This window comes from Maylandia zebra, linkage group LG23 (genome assembly GCF_041146795.1).
Source record: "Maylandia zebra isolate NMK-2024a linkage group LG23, Mzebra_GT3a, whole genome shotgun sequence".
In the NCBI taxonomy this organism is placed as follows: Eukaryota; Metazoa; Chordata; class Actinopteri; order Cichliformes; family Cichlidae; genus Maylandia; species Maylandia zebra.
The window spans coordinates 10363244-10381208 of record NC_135188.1 but is presented as its reverse complement, the minus strand read 5'-3'; the positions used below and the strand labels follow the sequence as shown (position 1 = coordinate 10381208).

At 45.3% G+C, this 17965-nt stretch overlaps 1 protein-coding gene across 1 annotated transcript in view; it reads right to left on the bottom strand.

Moving 5' to 3' along the window:
- The window catches only part of grin3bb (glutamate receptor, ionotropic, N-methyl-D-aspartate 3Bb), a 64670-nt gene extending 47036 nt beyond the window's left edge, over positions 1 to 17634 (bottom strand). The window contains exon 1 of the mRNA XM_004557037.4: positions 17063 to 17634. Coding sequence (XP_004557094.3) covers positions 17063 to 17551 — 489 coding nt within the window. The 5' untranslated portion in view covers positions 17552 to 17634. The remainder of the gene's footprint in view (positions 1 to 17062) is intronic.
- Positions 17635 to 17965: the final 331 nt, after the last annotated feature.

The window sequence follows — 17965 nt, the reverse complement described above, 5'->3', positions numbered from 1 at the left end:
CCTCAGAGAACAGGAGACACTAAAGATAACAGAATAATTTCCATGATTAGAAAAACATCTTCACAACATCTAACCAAGTCAGGAAGTCAATCAGTTTCAGGACACAGACACTATCGCTACTTTTATGATTAGGCTTTAAACTTTCCCTTTGGATAAAGCATATAGTTAGGGCTGGATCAGGTGATCCTGAATCCTGCCTTAGTTATGCTGCAATAGGTGTAGGATGCTGGGGGATTCCCATGATGGTGTTTTTTCTTCACTTAATCTGTGTTTATACACCTCTCTGCATTTAACCATTAGTTCACTAGCTGAGTGAACTAATGGTTCAGGGCCTGCATCAACACCAAGCTCGACGTCTTTCAGCAGCGATGTCTCCGCCGGATTCTGAGGATCCGCTACATCGACCACATCACCAACGAGGAGATCCTGCGAAGGAGCGGCACAGTCAAACTTCACAACATCGTTGCACGCAACAGGCTCCAACTGGCCGGCCATATCCTCCGCATGGATGACGCACACATTCCAAAAACAGCGATGCACTGGCAACCCCTGGGCGTCAAACGACCACGAGGACGTCCCCGCAACACCTGGCGAAGGTCATTCTATCAAGACCTAAAGACATCGAATATATCGTTGGAAGACGCTGAAGCCCGGGCACAAGATCGAGCCTGGTGGCGTTCGTTTGCCGCCCGATATGCCACATAAAGCATGGGAGGATCTATGTCTAAGTAAGTCACTAGCTGAGACCATATCTTCAGTTACAATTGATGATGGTGGATGAGGGAAAGTGAACTCATGTTGTGATTTGGGAAAGGCCTTAGAGGGGACTGGCAGTGGCTCCTGGGCTGGGCAGATCCCCAATTAAGGCATCCTCTTGAAGAACCGAAAATTGAGCATTATGAAGCATTGCTGCGAATGTATAATTAGTAGGTTTGTGATGACCAGCAGCACATGAGCTTGATTAACTGGTCAGGGATTCATTTGAGGGAAGCAGATGTTGCAGCACCAATGCAGAAGGAATGGCCAGAAAAAAGATTCGGAGAAATTCTGGACAATGAAAGAACTTGGAGAAAATGTGAAAGAAACCATGATGATGATGATGGTCGTGGTGGGGCTCAGAGGTGAGTTTATTTTGAAGCAGAATATCAAAAGGGGGCTGCCCAATTGATTGATTTTACTTCATTTGAGGGAAAAGACAAGGCAATCTTCAGAGACTGGGTAAAGGTCACTTATGCAGGGATGAAGAATGGATGGAATATGAGGAAAGCGAGCAGGAACATTTATTCAAACGTGCGTGCCAGGAAGTAGTCACTACTTCTGCTGGAGCGTGAAAGATCCAAAGTTAGGAGTAAATGGCATGGGGTCAAAGGGGGTGCCTGACTTTGGAGACCTTTGATGGGCAGCGACAGCTGAGACAATATAGAGGTCGAGCAAGGTCAACCCCTGAGTATTTTGGCAAAGAAATTGATGCTGCTGAGATAAGATTGGATCGTGGGATTTTTGATGGCCAGGAATCGATGTGCAAAATCATGAAGCTAAACATGGTAGCAATGTCGAAGGATGGGACGAGAACATTAAGTGGTTGTGGAATGAACGGCACGCTTTCCAAGCAGTCCAGTAGGTGGACAAGGTGCTAGGGGCTGTTAATTATAGCTTTTTGGGAAAGGGCGATGAGCTCTACGATGCTAGGGTTTGGATCTCGGATGTTGTGGCTGAAAAAGGAGCAACTGGTGAATAAGGCCGGAATTACCAAGGGATAGATTTCAAAAACAGTCGAAAAAGGCAGCAAACACTCCTGGATATGTTGGCAAATCTTGGGAGGCCACGCTGAAGAGAACTACATTCCGCCAAAATAACCCCCTAAGCTGACAGAAAACCCAGCATCTGTGTAAAGCTGAATGTCATCGGGGTGGGACAGCTGATCGTCATAAAAGAAGGTAATGCCATTCCAGTTAGCAAGGAGTAGTTGCCAGAGCCACAGTTCGGCTCTGGAGGAGATGTCCAGAGTGATTGTGTCGAGGAGTGATTGATTAGATGCTGCAAGAGAGAGCAGGTGAGAAATAAAGGAGGTGCCTTGAGGAATCATACGTAGGGCAAAGTTTAGGTGTCCTGCAAGAGAGTGTAGCTGTTGTTTAGTACATGTGGGAACACGGAGAAAGTTTTGAAGGAGGAGAATAATACGACTGAGTATTTTGATAGGCAAAGAAGCCTAGATCTGCATAGTGTTGAGGGTTATACCAAGGGACTCAACGAGTGTTGAAAGGCCCTCTGTTTTTTCTTCTTCTGAGAATGGAACACCGAAGAACATCAGAGAAAACTGACTTCAGGGTGGATAACCCTTGAGCTAACCCTGATGTGACTTACTAGATGCATTCTGAAAAAAATCATGGAAACTGATGGGATTTTCCAAATAAAACAATTTCAGCTGTTGAACGAATGGAGTTGGTTTTCAGTGACATCATCATCAGCAAAAAAAGTGTGTTTTTTTTATCTGTCTGATTTCAATGAAACATGATTTGCTGAAATGTCCAAGTCTGAGGACCGATTCCAAAATAAAATTCATTCTGTTTAAATTCTTTGTGATGAGTTCTTCACAGCGTGTAAACGCCTCAGAAGAAGACATCAAGCTCAGAGCCGGCAACAATGTGCAGAAAGTAAAATGGCCTGGTTCTTGTACAGTGCTTTTCTACTTTACCTGAGCTCTCAAAGCACTTTATCCTACTTGCCTCATTCACATCAGTTCATACAAGCACCTTTTTCTGTGCTTTTTCTGTGTAAGTGCTTTCTAACAATCACAAACACTCTGGTGGATGCCTCATCGAGTGACTTGGGGTTAGTATTGTGCCTCAGAACATTTGGCATGCAGATCAAACCACCGATCTTCTGACCTGCTCTACGTCCTGCCGCCTATACTTTCAGAAACAGTCATGTGACGGCCGTGGTTAGAGTTAGGGAGACTGTGGGCCGTAGTGGGCCCCCACCTGAGATTTTGTCTGATCTGCAGACATCACACGTCACACTGTAAAAACTGAGCATGCCCTTTCAGCTGCAATGACAAATGGCTCAGCGCAGTGACGGCAGTCAGAGTCAAGCTCAGGCCACGTTGAGCTGTCGGTCAGCCGACTTCCCGCTGGAGGTCACGCTGTTGCCGTTGCCTGCAGCACGTTAGGTGCAGCACGTTATCGACTCAGACTCTCAGCAGGTGAAGGTGACGGCTGACTCCGCACATCCAGCCAGCTGATCAAGGAGCTTCCTGCCGCTGGGCTCGACAAATCTGATGATGGTGCAGGTGAGATCCTTCTTGTCGCCACTTGGCTCGACAACAGCAGGAAGAAAACGAGCTGCAATCAATGAGTGACGAAAGCTCAGATTACTGCGGTGAGGAGAACGAAAGCACTTCCTCTTTTCCATCCAGAGTTTCAGAGAATAAGGCAGACATAGTTTGACTCCCAGTTTCTCTGCTGAAACACGACACAGGGCCAACCTAATCAGGCAGTCTGCTCTCTGAATCAGCTTCACTCCAAATCTGCAGGAAGGAGACTCGAGTTCAGTCATCACAGAAAGCTCAGACACCTGAAAACTCACCTGAGAGTGACCTTCAGACACCTACAAACAACTGAATTCTGACAGAAACATTCACCTCTGACCCTCTGTGATGACCTCTCAGTATGGCGTCGGCCCTGTTAACCCCAGCAGTTTGGACCCGTGACACTCTCACACCAAACAAGGGTTCACTTCCTGGTCACATGACACTTTGGAAAAGTGTCAGTGCTTCCCTGAACGTAGTAGCGAAGCTGGTGCTTCACAACTGGACTTTCTGTGTGGAGCCCACAAGCATGACTCAGAGCTAGGTTCATCTCGCTATTCAGAAAGAAACTGTGATGTCTCGCCCCAGGATCAAAAGTGAGTTTAGCCTCACATAACAGATGACTTCATGTTTAGTATGATGTAGAATTTATTTGTTGTTGTTGTTACAAAATTTGTCCTCTGCTCTGCTACCATTAATCTCAGAGGTTTTCTTTAACGAGACGCCCAGCAGCAGAAGATCTGCTTCAGCTGAGAGGAGGGAAAACCTTTGAAATCATGCTTGCTGATGAAAACGTCTGAATGATGTTAATGAGCAGACACGTTCCATCAGTGTGCAGCAGCAGCCTTCACCTGTTCACATTCACCTTCGTCAGCAGGAAGCGTGACCGGGGCGGGGGAGGACAGCTGGGAGAACAGCTGCTGCCATTCTCAGCTTTTTACTGAAAATTTAAGTTCAATCAGCTGACAGCAAGCAGCTGCTGTGTTACAGTGGAAGGTTTGATGGTGGCTTGATGGCTTTCTACATGCTCACTTGCTGTAAACGTCTTTATCGTAAAACAATTCAAATCACGAGCCAGAGAAATGTTTCTGCTCATGCTCGTTATGTTTAAATAAAGTTTTTTTCCCCAGCAGGTTGCTTAAATAAAGTTTTCCAGGGTTTAAGTTAGAAGACCAGCTGCTCCTGGTTGAAGCCAGATGTTTCTGTTGTGGTAGATGTTTCAGTGGGCGATGGTCTGGACTATTCAGGTCAGTTATGGAGTCATGCTACTGAAGTCTGAGCTCATTGTATGAAATCAGAGAGATTGTAAATTAATCATACGGGGCCTGGATGGTAGACTTTGCTCTTAAACCTGCAGATGTGCTTCAGCCTCATGGAGTCCTCACAGATGTCCAGTTACGCCTCCCATGTGCACTAATGCATGCTTTGAGCTGTGAGCTTGATGGTCCCTCTCCTCTTTAGCCCAGAGGATGGCATCCACAAACAGTAACTCATCTTCTGATTGGTCAGAGAGAAGCTTCTTCTCTGTTTGGACCTTTTCTTCTTCTTCTTCTTTATCTCCTAGTGGGTTTTGTCTGGATGTTTTTGTGCTGTTGCTTTTTCTTGCTGTGAAACAAATTGCAGAGCAGCTCATTTCCATGCCATTCGTTCTGTTGTTTATCTTCATCTGTCCATCAGGGAGCAGAGGCTGGTGTAAAGCAGCAGCAGCAGCTGATGTCAGCGTGCAGAACGTGGAGAAGTCAGAGAGCGACGGCAGACAGACGGCTGGATAATCCTCTCTGATCAAAGACTTTCTAAAGAGTAAAGAGATGTTTGTGTTTGTGGAGGTTTTCACTTCATCCGTGAACAGCAGCTCAAAGCCACACTGGATTTATTTCACACTGAGACACAACAGCAACACAAACCGACTCACAGAGAGGAAACACAAGCCATCAAAGTGCGGCAAGATTTCACTCTGCAGAGGAACAACAGCAAGCTGCAGCGCTGCTCTGATGCAACGCAGAAGAAATGAAGAGTTCAGACAACCAGAAGCACAGTCAGGTGGACGGATACAGCACAAACACTGGCACAGGTTCAAGGTCATTCAGCAAAAGACAGTTAGATGACCATCATGTTCACAGACAACAGAAACAAACCTGCACAAATGAGACACACAAGGGGGACGGAGGCAGAAATTACATCAAAATAATCAAGTGAGAGGGGATAAATCACCCCTACAGAGACATTCTGTCACAGAAACTGTAGAATTAAAGCTTCGTCGTCCGTCTTTGATTGAACAGCAGGAGCTCATGTCAGTGCCTAAGTCTATTGCAGCATAACTAAGGTAGGATTCAGGATCACCTGATCCAGCTTTATCTATATGCTTTATCAAAAAGGAAAGTTTCAAGCCTCATCTTAAAAGCAGAGATAGTGTCTGTCTCCTGAATCCAAACTGGAAGCTGGTTCCCGGGAAGAGGGGCCTCCCATTCTACTTTTAAATGCTCTCGGAACAACAAGTAATTCTGCAGTGTGAGAGCAAGGAGCTCCATATGATCACCTCCCGCTGAGCTCATCACTCCATCGCAGCATCTTCATCCTAGCCCCTGAGTTTTTCTCTTCCATCTAAATAACGCACTTTATTGAGCATCCCGTCGTCATCACACCATTGATCGCAAATAAAATGACTTCATTTATGGCATGCTGCCACCAAAGTGCCACAACACAGTGCTCCTGTGGTATGACTGACTTCTCAAAGGTCAAAAGTCCACACATATTTAAAAATTCAGAAAGAACGTCTTTCTGTGACCTTCAGGTTCTGATACCTTCCACCCACACAATCTCAGATTAACCCAGCACATCGTTGGATGTGGTGAGGAACTGTGTCGCCCACATGGTGCCTCGCGGTGTTTCCTCTTATTTCATAGACGTGTAGTTGATTTTACATGTGTGGACCCAGAGCAGAAAAAGTGCTGAGTGCTCAGCGATTTTGAGTCCTCAGCTTCTCCAGTTTACATCACCAATGATATCACAAACACGCCACGTGGTAAAGGCACAATATGAAGGCTGCTCTGCAGACAGAGCGAGGACAGCGAGCGGATTAGCGGGCAAGTTATAAGACCGAGGACCCGCGAGGACCATTGGGGACCCAAAACACCACAACAAGACACTCAGAGCGCTGACCAGTGCGTGCGCACACACACACACACACACACACACACACACACACACACTCCCGTTCCTCTGACTGGATTATTTGAGTCTTTACTTGTGTCACCGTTTCTGTCTTCATGTTTCACACTCTGCTTCAGGAATTCAGCTTCGAGCTCCTGATGAATCTGGGACTCACTGAACTGAATTAAATGCTCTTTAGCAGCTGCAGAACGAGGCGTTCGAGTGTCAGCAAGGTCATTAATAAAGGTGAGTTAAGGTGTTAGCTTCACCTGCTCAGTGTTTGTGTTTGTAACATCAACATAGATGAAAAATCATCATAATCGTCTAATCAAGCAGCATGTAGGCTTCAGGCTGTTTCCTGTTTACACTTCAATAATGATCGCATAATGAAAACATAATTAAACTGAAACCAGGGGCCTAAAAACAACATATGGGGAGAAGGAAGTCTGCGTCTTCTGATTGCACCCTGTACACCTCCACGTCTTCTTCCAGGAAAGAAACGACCTTGAAATCAGATGAAAATGGAAAAGCATGTGTTCTGAGAGTGTGTTATGATTCAATTTGTGTGTGTGTGATCCTGTGGGAATTAATAAGTAAGTCTCATCTGTAACATACAGTCTCACACTGAATGTAGATATTTTTACTGTCTGTTATCTGGTGGAATGTTTCTCACCCATGTTTGAGAGCCTGAAGGCAGCTCAGGGCTCCGAGTGTGTGTGTGTGTGTGTGTGTGTGTGTGTACTGTAATCATCTCTGAATGAAGCAGCATCTAAACTGAATTTATTACAAACGAGTAGTTCCTGTTTGTCCCACAGGACCTGAATGCATCATCACTGCCAGTGGTGGTGGTCCAGAGTGTGTTTGTATGTCTGTGCCAGCTGGTGTAGGATCAGTCTGATATGTTATCAGCAGTCTGTTTAACAGCCTACAGAGTGCCACGCGTCAGCAGCTAATTATCACCTCGTTAAGCTTCCTAACGAGGGAGCCCTAATGAGATTCTGGACTGCGTCCGGCAGCTCCGGCTGTCCCCGTCTATCATATGTGAACATGTTTCTGCTTCGCTGATAATATTGTGCACTCTGTACCTGGCAGCACGAAGGACATTTATGTGTGACTTGGTAACACAAATACAACTGATGGCAGGTCAAAGGTCACAAAGAGCCCAGCAGGTTGATGTCAGAGAGTCACAGTCAGACTCTTCCCAGCATTCTCAGTTTTCCTGTCACTAATGAAAACATGTGACTGTGGCGGTAACCCTTCACTGTACCACTGATGTTTCCTACAAGGGGAGCTCAAAAAGACTTTTTACACAAAATAAAAGAATAAACTTTATTTGAAACTTTATTAATTCAGTCTGAAGACGTCAGCTGGTATTTCCATTTAAAAAAGAAACAGAACAAATTCAGCTAAATAGCGTTTTTTCTATGCAAATAGAATATGAGTTTATGAGAGTTACAGATTACCTCGTTCTGTTTTCAATCACATTTTAGAGAAACTCAAAGCAAACTTCAACCACAACTTTGCACCTTCAAAGGTTCAAGGAGAAGAGCACCAGCCTAATGAAGTTTAGGCTTCATTTCCTCTCCTGGACCCGAGTTCGTAGACCAAAGATTTGTGGCTGCACAATGTTTCCATACTGCTGTACTAAACCCAGTAATCAGATTACAGTTACTAATCCCAGCAATCAGATTAATGTGACTACACCCAGTAACCAAATTAAGGTAATAAAACAGAAAAATGACCTGATGAACATTTCGATGCCTCAGTTCATGTGGCGGTAGGAATGAACAGCTTTTCAGGGGTGACAATTACTTCTAATTTAATTAATTAGAAGTAAGAGATGACTTCTTATAAAGCCCTTGAAAATGTGAGTCAGTGTCATCTCCTTCAGTTGGAGCACAGCTCATCACCATAGAAACAGGAAGCTTGAACTCCTAAACACAGAGTCTTGATATTTCCTGTCATCACATTTTTCAGAAACCACATTTCTCCCCTTCTGGCTGCCCCTCCCTGCTCCCGCTGGAGGTCTCTTCCTATTGAAAGGGCTTCTTCCTCCCCACCGTCTCTGAGTGCTGCTCACAGGGATCCTCTGTGTTGAGATTTTCCCTCCAACATTGCAGTGATCATAACCATGAAGTGCAGTGAGATGACTGTTACCGTGAACTCAAACTGTATAAATAAAGTCAAACTAAAATGAAAATCTTATTTGGATCAGTCAAAATTTTTTCCAGTAGGGGTAAAATTGAACTCTACCCACTGAGTGTCAGAAGGGAAGGCTCCTCTGTGACACAGGGAGGAAAAGAAAGCGCCGTTATGGTTTCAGTTTGTTTCTGCTGTCAGAGGACCAAACAGCTCTTTAACTCTGAAGGTCACAGTTTGCTGATCCAAAGTTTATCTAGCTGCAGCCTCAGAGAACGCTAAAAGGTGAATAACCAGGTTTAATCCACCCGTTACAGCCGCGCACCTTCTGATGAGATCAGCTGATGTGTCGGCGCTCTGAGCTGTCAAACGGTTTAGAGAAATCTTTCAGGTAGTTTGTGTTAAAAAGTCTTTACTCTGCAATGCTCAGACGAGACGTTTGATACGAGCGCCGCTGACTTTCAGTGTTTCATCAGCAATTCCTGCCAGCTCATTGGTCCCCGCAGAGCTCTAAGCTGAAGTATTTTTAGTCAGGATGTCTCAGTTAGGTGTTTGCATTCAAACCTCACAGGTGAAATGAAACCAGTCAGACCTGCTGAGGTCAAACAAAGAGACGAGTGAGGCATGATGGGAAACTAATCTGCTGCTGCTCGTCTTCAGAGGGATTAAAAGATTCAGTTATTTCACCGTCAAGCTGAATTTAACCCTGAAAACATCAGATTTACAAACAATCATCAGCACACTCACTGAGCCACATCCGCGGCTTCTAAACTCACCTGGCCTTACCTGTCACACAGCAGTCTCACACACAGCTCAGGTTAAAGGACAAATTCACTGTTTCCTCTTCATAAGTCAAGTGGATTCAGAACAGAGCTCTCATGTGACCAGGAGCATATGTTCATTCATATGTTACAGCTGAGTGACAGGAAGTGACCACAGGAAGTAATCTTTGAATAAACTGTTTCACCCCAGACCTCATTCAGATTATTTTAATGCAGTTAAAAATCTGTATTTAAGGACAGTGGTTTCAGAAACCTGGTGAACCTCTTTCAAATGCTCAGGATGAGCAGGCGTTACACTTGTCACGTCACACACTGATCCTATTACCCACTGCACACCGTGCTGTGACCTCAGCACGAGAAATGACTCGGAAGGAAGGACAAACAAGTGTTCATCAGACAGTTTCTAGTTCACACCTGGGGGAAATCCCTTCATTTACCTGCATGCAACAAAGGCTGCTCAAACATGTTTGGTTGTAAATCACTGTAAAACAGTAGTACACATCATCCCTTTGCTGAATTTTTTTGTTTTTACAGGTGACTCCAGCAAAACAGCCTGAAAATGACGAGCTTATAAAGCACACCTGAGTGATTGTTCTTGGACGTTACACAGCTGTTAATAACGTGGTCCTTGTGAAGCAGACTGCAAACATTTTCCTGCTCCTGGATGTGATTCGGCTGTGTTAGGTGGAGTGAGCTTCAAACTGCAGCAGCTGAATTCACACTCTCCTTGTCTTTGTCTCTGTCCACACTTGGAGCGTGGGCCCACGTCAGCTGATAAAAGGAGTCCCCAAATGTTTAAAGCACTGCAGCACGTGCTGCCCTTCATAACTTTAATCTGATTGCAAAGAAAACTCAAGCCCATTCATATTTTCACAGGTTTCAGGCACCCCACTGCCTCAGTGACAGATCATGAAGAAGCTGTTGCTGAGCGTGCTGACCGAGTTGACCCGATCAGAGACGTCTGCTGTGCAAACATCAAACAGAATCTCCCGTGTTCCTCCGAGTCTCTGAGCAGATGCTGGCACTCCTTCAGAGAATCTCTGAGATCAACAAACAGCAGCAGGACGAACCAGAAACATGAGAAAAACAATGTGTTTGTAACCAATCAGAGGGGTCAGAGACATGGGGCTTTCTGCATGCCGTACACAGAGGGGAACAGCATGCACTGGCACAAGGAACACAGTAAAAACTGATCCAAAAAAGCAGTCCTCAGTCGAACCTAGATCGATGCAATCCAGCATGGTGAAGGACATCAGAGGACCGTCATGACCCAGACATTTATTAGAAATCAGTTAATGATCAGGACTAAACTCCTAAACATTCACAATTTCGCTCAAGTGATTGGACCTATAGGTCGGATCAATAAAGGACAGATTAATTTGATTAAGTATGAGTTTGAACCACGTCAATGTGTGTGTGTGTGTCTGTGTCTGTGTGTAAGTCTGTCTGTACCTGTGCCTGCACTTATACCTGCACCTGCATCTTGTGTGTGTGTGTGTGTGTGTGTGTGTGTGTGTGTGTGTGTGTGTGTGTGTGTGTAAGTCTGTCTGTACCTGTACCTGCACTTATACCTGCACCTTTACGTGCACCTGCACTTGTAGCTGTACTTGCAACTCCAGGCCCACCCCTGGTATAGGTAATCCAACACAGCTGATTCAAATGGCTAAATTACTTCCTCAACATGTCCTGACGTTCTCCAGAGGCTTGGTAACAAACTAATCATATGATTCAGGTGTGTTGACCCAGGGCGATATCTAAAACCTGCCGGACACTGGCCCTCGTGTCCTGGAAATTGCCCACCCCTGACCTATACCTATACTTGTGCCTACACCTGTACTGTACCTGCACCTGTACTTACCTGGACCTGTACCTATACCTGTACCCGTACTTGTACCTCCACCTGCTGCTGGCTCACCTCTCCTCCCCCTTCTCCCCACATCGTGACAATGAACTACAAGCAGACCCTCCTACAAACTCTCATCAGCCCTTACCGTAAGGTGAAAACCTTCATTTCACACTGAGGTCACAGAGGAGAACAGCCCAATCACATTCTCCTTTATTATAATTTCGAGATCTCTGACGTCAAAACCGAGCTGAGCTCCAGTCTACAACGAGAACCTCTGAAAAGACTTCAGACAGCTCAAACACCAACAGGTGGTGCTATCAGGTTGAGCATCGCTATGAATTATGGGACACCATGATCTCTTTTAATTTCTTAAGGATGCTGCAGTGTCTCCACTGCTAAAAGAGGCAAATAAGGACTGAAGCTCATTTCCAAGATGATGATGGTGCGAGACAAAAACGGGTTCTGGTAGAACACCTGAGTCACAGGATTAAACCTGAAGGATGAAGGCTGCTGTGTGTGTCTGTGTGTCTGAGTGTGTCTGAGTGTGTGTGAGTGTGTCTGTATGTGTCTGTGTGCGTCTGTGTGTATAAGTCTGAGTCTGTGTGTGTGTGTGTGTGTGTGTGTGTGTGTGTCTGAGTGTGTCTGAGTGTGTGTGAGTGTGTCTGTATGTGTCTGTGTGCGTCTGTGTGTATAAGTCTGAGTCTGTGTGTGTGTCTTTCTGTCTCTGCCTGTGTGTGTTGGTCTGAGTAGGTTTGTGTGTCTGTGTGTGTGAGTGTGTGTGTGTTGTGTGTCTGAGCAAGTGTGTGTGTGTGTGTGTGTGTGTGTGTGTGTGTGTGTGTGTGTGTGTGTGTCTCTGTGTGTGTGTGTGTCTCTGCGTGTGCCTGAATATGTGTGTCTGAGTGTGTGTGTGTGTGTGTGTGTCTGAGTTTGTGTGTCTCTGTGTGTGTGTGTGTGTCTCTGCGTGTGCCTGAATATGTGTGTGTGTGTGTGTGTCTGAGTTTGTGTGTCTCTGTGTGTGTCTGTGTGTCTCTGCGTGTGCCTGAATATGTGTGTCTGTGTGTGTGTGTGTGTGTGTGTGTGTGTCTGAGTTTGCAGCTTTAACCGGATTGTTTTCAGCGTTACAAAATGAAAATCTCTGCTCAGTTAATCCCATCACCACAGTTAGGCTTTTACTCTGAAACCCTCCCACAGGAAGTGCTGCATCCTCTACTAAATAAAATCACATTGATAAAATTTTATATTTTCATAAAGACTAAAAACCTGCTAATTGTTTCAGAATAGTCAGTCAGGGAAGAAAGAACATGAACCCTTTGATGTTACTGCCTCGGTTCAGCTGATTGATCAGTTAGCTGTCTAGAATAAAACTAATCAATAATCAACAAAAATGATGGTTAATTTCCACACAGCTGAGCTGAACACAGCTCAGTTAACAGCATGTGGTGGACTTTGAGCTTTGGTCTTGTGTGATAGGCTGTCAGAAGTACAGGGGCGGATCAGGAGAAATTTTCTTAGGGTGGCATGAAAATCAAAGCCTTTGTCTCACAGGTGTTACATCCTGTTACATCATTATATATATGAGGTTAAAATACATAAAATACAGTAAGTACACACATGTCTCATGGAAATATTGTCTATAACTTTGTTTTCTTTGGCCCAGATAATTAAAGATTGCAGTTACAGTGGGGCAAAAAAGTATTTAGTCAGCCACCGATTGTGCAAGTTCCCCCACCTAAAATGATGACAGAGGTCAGTAATTTGCACCAGAGGTACACTTCAACTGTGAGAGACAGAATGTGAAAAAAAAAAAAATCCATGAATCCACATGGTAGGATTTGTAAAGAATTTATTCGTAAATCAGGGTGGAAAATAAGTATTTGGTCAATAACAAAAATACAACTCAATACTTTGTAACATAACCTTTGTTGGCAATAACAGAGGTCAAACGTTTACTATAGGTCTTTACCAGGTTTGCACACAGTAGCTGGTATTTTGGCCCATTCCTCCATGCAGATCTTCTCGAGAGCAGTGATGTTTTGGGGCTGTCGCCGAGCAACACGGACTTTCAACTCCCGCCACAGATTTTCTATGGGGTTGAGGTCTGGAGACTGGCCAGGCCACTCCAGGACTTTCAAATGCTTCTTACGGAGCCACTCCTTTGTTGCCCGGGTGGTGTGTTTTGGATCATTGTCATGTTGGAAGACCCAGCCTCGTTTCATCTTCAAAGTTCTCACTGATGGAAGGAGGTTTTGGCTCAAAATCTCACAATACATGGCCCCATTCATTCTGTCCTTAACACGGATCAGTCGTCCTGTCCCCTTGGCAGAAAAACAGCCCCATAGCATGATGTTTCCACCCCCATGCTTCACAGTAGGTATGGTGTTCTTGGGATGCAACTCAGTATTCTTCTTCCTCCAAACACGACGAGTTGAGTTTATACCAAAAAGTTCTACTTTGGTTTCATCTGACCACATGACATTCTCCCAATCCTCTGCTGTATCATCCATGTGCTCTCTGGCAAACTTCAGACGGGCCTGGACATGCACTGGCTTCAGCAGCGGAACACGTCTGGCACTGCGGGATTTGATTCCCTGCCGTTGTAGTGTGTTACTGATGGTGACCTTTGTTACTTTGGTCCCAGCTCTCTGCAGGTCATTCACCAGGTCCCCCCGTGTGGTTCTGGGATCTTTGCTCACCGTTCTCATGATCATTTTGACCCCACGGGATGAGATCTTGCGTGGAGCCCCAGATCGAGGGAGATTATCGGTGGTCTTGTATGTCTTCCATTTTCTGATGATTGCTCCCACAGTTGATTTTTTCACACCAAGCTGCTTGCCTATTGTAGATTCACTCTTCCCAGTCTGGTGCAGCTCTACAATACTTTTCCTGGTGTCCTTCGAAAGCTCTTTGGTCTTGGCCATGGCGGAGTTTGGAGTCTGACTGTTTGAGGCTGTGGACAGGTGTCTTTTATACAGATGATGAGTTCAAACAGGTGCCATTCATACAGGTAACGAGTGGGGGACAGAAAAGCTTCTTACAGAAGACGTTACAGGTCTGTGAGAGCCAGAGATTTTCCTTGTTTGAGGTGACCAAATACTTATTTTCCACCCTAATTTACAAATAAATTCCTTACAAATCCTACCATGTGGATTCATGGATTTTTTTTTCACATTCTGTCTCTCACAGTTGAAGTGTACCTCTGGTGCAAATTACTGACCTCTGTCATCATTTTAAGTGGGGGAACTTGCACAATCGGTGGCTGACTAAATACTTTTTTGCCCCACTGTACATAAAACATGTGAATTTTGATATTATGTACTGTATAGCCTGGATGATAAGTAAGCATGCAGCCCAATAAGTTTAAAATCCAGAACCTACAAAACGCAAGGTGGTTCATTTACAAACACACAGGTCTAACTATTTTTTTTAAATTACAAATAATTAAATTGTTACGTACTTAAATTTACACAAAATGCCAGAAATCTGCACTGTCATGAAACACTTTTCACAAAACATTGAAACCTAATTTGTCATGATTTATCGGGTTAAGTCTCTGGGTTCCAGGATATAACTGCCCATTGCTGACTACAATTTGAGTTTATCTTTATAATTGACCCCTAAAAGGTGGAAAACCTTGCCTTGCTTGGTATCATTCTTTTCAGTACAATCTCATTCGTCTGAATTTACAGTTATCTTTTCATTTTGACATACTGTATTAACCCAACTGATCTGAAATCACACAAAATCAAGTCGGCAAAAATTTAACATTTTTCACTGTAAATCTACAGAAGTGTTTAGTGAATTATTTTCATAACTTGAAATGCAAATATAAATTGTACATTTTAAAAACCTATGCACAAATGTTGTACACAATAAAGTTATACATTATGTATTTGCCTAAAATCGCAGCCGCTGCATCAGGCGTTTTTTCTACAACCATTTATAAATACCAAAACTAAAATGAGAGAACAATCAGGAGTCACAATAAGATGCCACACAAAGAGAGAGGAGAACACTACAGGTCTGAAACCTGCAGGCCTGACAGCAGGAGGTGTATCACTTCTGTTTCCCACCTGGAGACAGCGTTTACACTGCAGTCTGCATATGAAGGGTTTTTGGCACCAACTGTGACATTCAGGACTCGCCTCTGTTCTGACACACAAAACAAAACAACAACAACACACTAACTGTACACTCCAAACACGCTACACATCACAAATCTGTCACATCTCAAAACTCGCTGTCGATATTGCTCCCTCTCACTCTCTTTCATCACCATCACTCTGAAAAATTTCCCCTCTTCATAAATAACCAAATCCCACGTGTTGCTGTGTCATTTCTATTGGTCGACGTGGTACACTTTTCCACGAAAGGGTGGCATTTTTTTCCTTTTCTTTTTTCCCTGCTGCCCTTAGAAAATCCTGTTTTTACTGTTTCTTCCTGCACAAAACATGACGCTAGTATTCAGAAAATTATATATTTTTTATTAGAACTCTGGTTTTAGTGGCCTAAAAGTAAAACGTAAAAATTGGCATGTAGTTTGAAGTCCAACTTTCAACACAAGCTGAAATAAAGACTCAGCGTGGCTGCAGCTTGTAGCTATGTCAGCTTAAATTGGTCACGTGATTTGGCAACGCAGCATGTCTGTGGACCCCAGACGGTTACTACATTCCATTTCCAGAGTGTAACAATTAGCCACCTGTGCTGAAATCTGAAATGCCCATAGTTTTGATTCAAAATGTGCTCTAGCGCAATCATAAGCATCGGTTGCTACTGACTTCAAGAAATAAAGCCAGTTCAGGCTAGGGGCTGGACCATTTTTTAGTGGTGGTAGTTTTAGAATTTATATTCAATGTTAATTGTAACCAGGCTCAAAGTGGTAATGCTACCTTATTTTAATAAATAGCATTGTCATATGCAAAACTTGGGTGGCATGAGATTATTTTAGGGTGGCATATGCCACCCCATGCCACCCTGTAGATCCACCCCTGCTGAAGTTTAATTCAATTAGCAGTGACATGCACAGTGCCTCCGCACACTTACTGATATCAACGCCACACCTGGAGAACAGAACAGGAAGTCCAGCATCTCTGTTTAAAAGACGTTTCTCTGCTTTGTATCAACATTGATGCGGCTCAGGCTTCAGACTTACAGTGACGCTCCACCCACAACAGAGGCCAAAGCATCATCTGCTCGTGAGCTGAAGTTTAACGCAAGGACCTCTCGTGGTTGTGAAGATGATGAAACATCATCTTCATGGAAACCAGAATTAAATAATACTTTAGATGTGACTGTGTCAGCACCAAGGTGCCACCACTGTCACCTTTAGATGGGCAGGACTAATTTCCAAAGTCTTCATCAAACCAACTTCTCCTGAAACATCCACGGAAAACATTCTGTCTCTCTTAACTGATCAGTCAGTTCACTGATAAATCTGATCGGTCCAGTCTCGACTTGCAGGAACTTCTCCTCACATCAGACCAGCTTTGATTTTTCTCATCCAACCTGTTACACACCTGAGCTCCACCTAACCTGAGCTTCTGTTAATCAACCTCAGATGGTTTCTCTGCTACTCCCTTTCTGTTCCCCCATGTTCTCCTCCCTGTTCTCTGTTCTCCTCCACATTCTCATCCCTGTTCTTCAGTTGTTGAAGCTTCAAAGTGAATCCATGAGAGCAAATAAGCAAACGCACACATACGCGCAAGCGCAGTTCCCCCCCGACACACCTCCAGACGTCACACAGGTCAAGGTCAAACCGGGGACTCGGACCCGGTGGTTCCGGGCGGTTCCGAAACACTTGCCCAGGGTCCAGGTGCGGGCTCGCGCAGGCGCAGCTCTTACCTGTGTGTGGAGCGGCTCTCCGTGCTGGAGGACGCTGATGAAGGGGATCTCCAGGGAGGAGGCGGTGAGGTCCACCTGTAGCAGCTCCTCGCGGCTCTGCGGGAACGCGAGCACGGCGGACACTCCCTGCACCACCACGCCCTGGCACGCGCAGCGGAGCAGCGACTCGGGGTCCGCGGCGGTCAGCTGCCGGGGCACGAGCTCCAGGCTCAGGTTGTAGGGCAGGAAGTTCACACGCTCCGGGTCCCGCTCCAGCTCCCGGTCCCGGCTCACCGCGGCCGCCGCGCGGCTCAGCGCCGCCTGGACCTGTACGCGCGCCGCCCGCTGCGCCGGCAGGAGCGCACCGACGCGCACGGAGTGACCGATCTGCGCCAGGAGGCGGCACGGCTGCGGGTGGAGGAGGCACGGCGGTACGAGGAGGAGCTGCAGGAGGAGGAAGGCTCGGAGAGTCCGGAGGCAGGAGGAGGAGGAGGAGGAGGTGAGAGACATCCTGCCGCGCGCTCAGCATCGCTCCTCCGCTGACTCCTGCTGCTCCGACAAACACGAGAGGAGGCTGCTGCTCCTCCTGCTGCTCACAGGAGACTGAGGGAGGAGCAGACTAAGGAGCGGAGGGGAGGGGGGAGCGCTGTCCCAGAAACAGGAGGTGCAGAGGAGAAGAGAGAGAGGGAGGGAGGGAGAGGAGAAGCAGAGGAAGAAATGAAAAGGGGGAGGTCAAAGAGACAGAGGAGGTGGTGAGTGAAGAGAAGAGGAGCAGATTCAGTTTGTTTATTTATTTATTTTACCAACTTGTTTTATTTACTTAATTTTATTCAGTTGTCTCCATTGATGATCATTTTAATTCTTTTTTTGTTTGTTGGTGGCTTTGATGATAATCTTCTCTGACCTTCACAATAAAAGAGGCTC